Source organism: Hemibagrus wyckioides, linkage group LG19 (assembly GCF_019097595.1).
Source record: "Hemibagrus wyckioides isolate EC202008001 linkage group LG19, SWU_Hwy_1.0, whole genome shotgun sequence".
Classification (NCBI taxonomy): domain Eukaryota; kingdom Metazoa; phylum Chordata; class Actinopteri; order Siluriformes; family Bagridae; genus Hemibagrus; species Hemibagrus wyckioides.
The window spans coordinates 20,141,766-20,142,547 of record NC_080728.1 but is presented as its reverse complement, the minus strand read 5'-3'; the positions used below and the strand labels follow the sequence as shown (position 1 = coordinate 20,142,547).

At 47.3% G+C, this 782-nt stretch overlaps 1 gene segment (V, D, J or C); it reads right to left on the bottom strand.

Annotated features, from left to right (window-relative positions):
* LOC131369798 (Ig kappa chain V region K29-213-like) lies at positions 1–518 on the bottom strand. The segment is given in 2 exon segments: positions 1–329; positions 428–518. Coding segments are annotated over 2 exon segments (420 nt in total).
* Positions 519–782: the final 264 nt, after the last annotated feature.

Here is a 782-nt window from a genome sequence, read left to right as displayed (position 1 = left end):
CTAACACTGTGTGAACACATAGCTACTACTGATCTCATGGAAACTCTGACAGTAGTAATCTCCTGTATCTTCAGTCTGGACTCCACTGATGGTCAGAGTGAAGTCAGTATCAGATCCACTGCCACTGAAACGATCTGGAATCCCTGACTCTAAGTTAGTAGCCAAGTAGATCAGGAGTTTAGGAGCTTCTCCAGGTTTCTGCAGGTACCAGGCGAGACGGTTACCATTATACACTCTGCTACTGGTTCTACAGTTGATGGTGACGGTGTTTCCTGGAGCAACAGTTTGCACTGAAGGAGTCTGAGTCACAGTCACCTGACCTCTGGATCCTGAAGAGAAACATAGATTGTGTTTCTGTGCTCTAAAGTGGTGTAGAATTAGTATGAAATGAAGTGTGTGAGGCTGTGAGTTGATGTTAAACTCTCACCTTGAGTCCAGAGGGCCAGTGTGCAGATGAAGACGCTGATCAAAGTCATGGTTGCTGTGGGTGAAGTTGCTGAGCAGCAGCTCTCAGTCATGAAGTGTTAAAGTCACAGGGCTATAAACACTCACAGAGCACTGAAGCATGGACCACCAATGCAAAGTGTGTGTGTGTGTGAGAGTGTGTGTGAGTGTGTGTGTGTGTGTGAGTGTGTGTGTGTGTGTGTGTGTGCGTGTGTGAGTGTGTGTGTGTGTGTGTGTGTGTGTGTGAGTGTGTGTGTGTGTGTGTGTGTGTGTGAGTGTGTGTGTCTGAGTGTGTGTGTGTGTGTGTGAGTGTGTGTGTGTGAGTGTGTGTGTGTGTG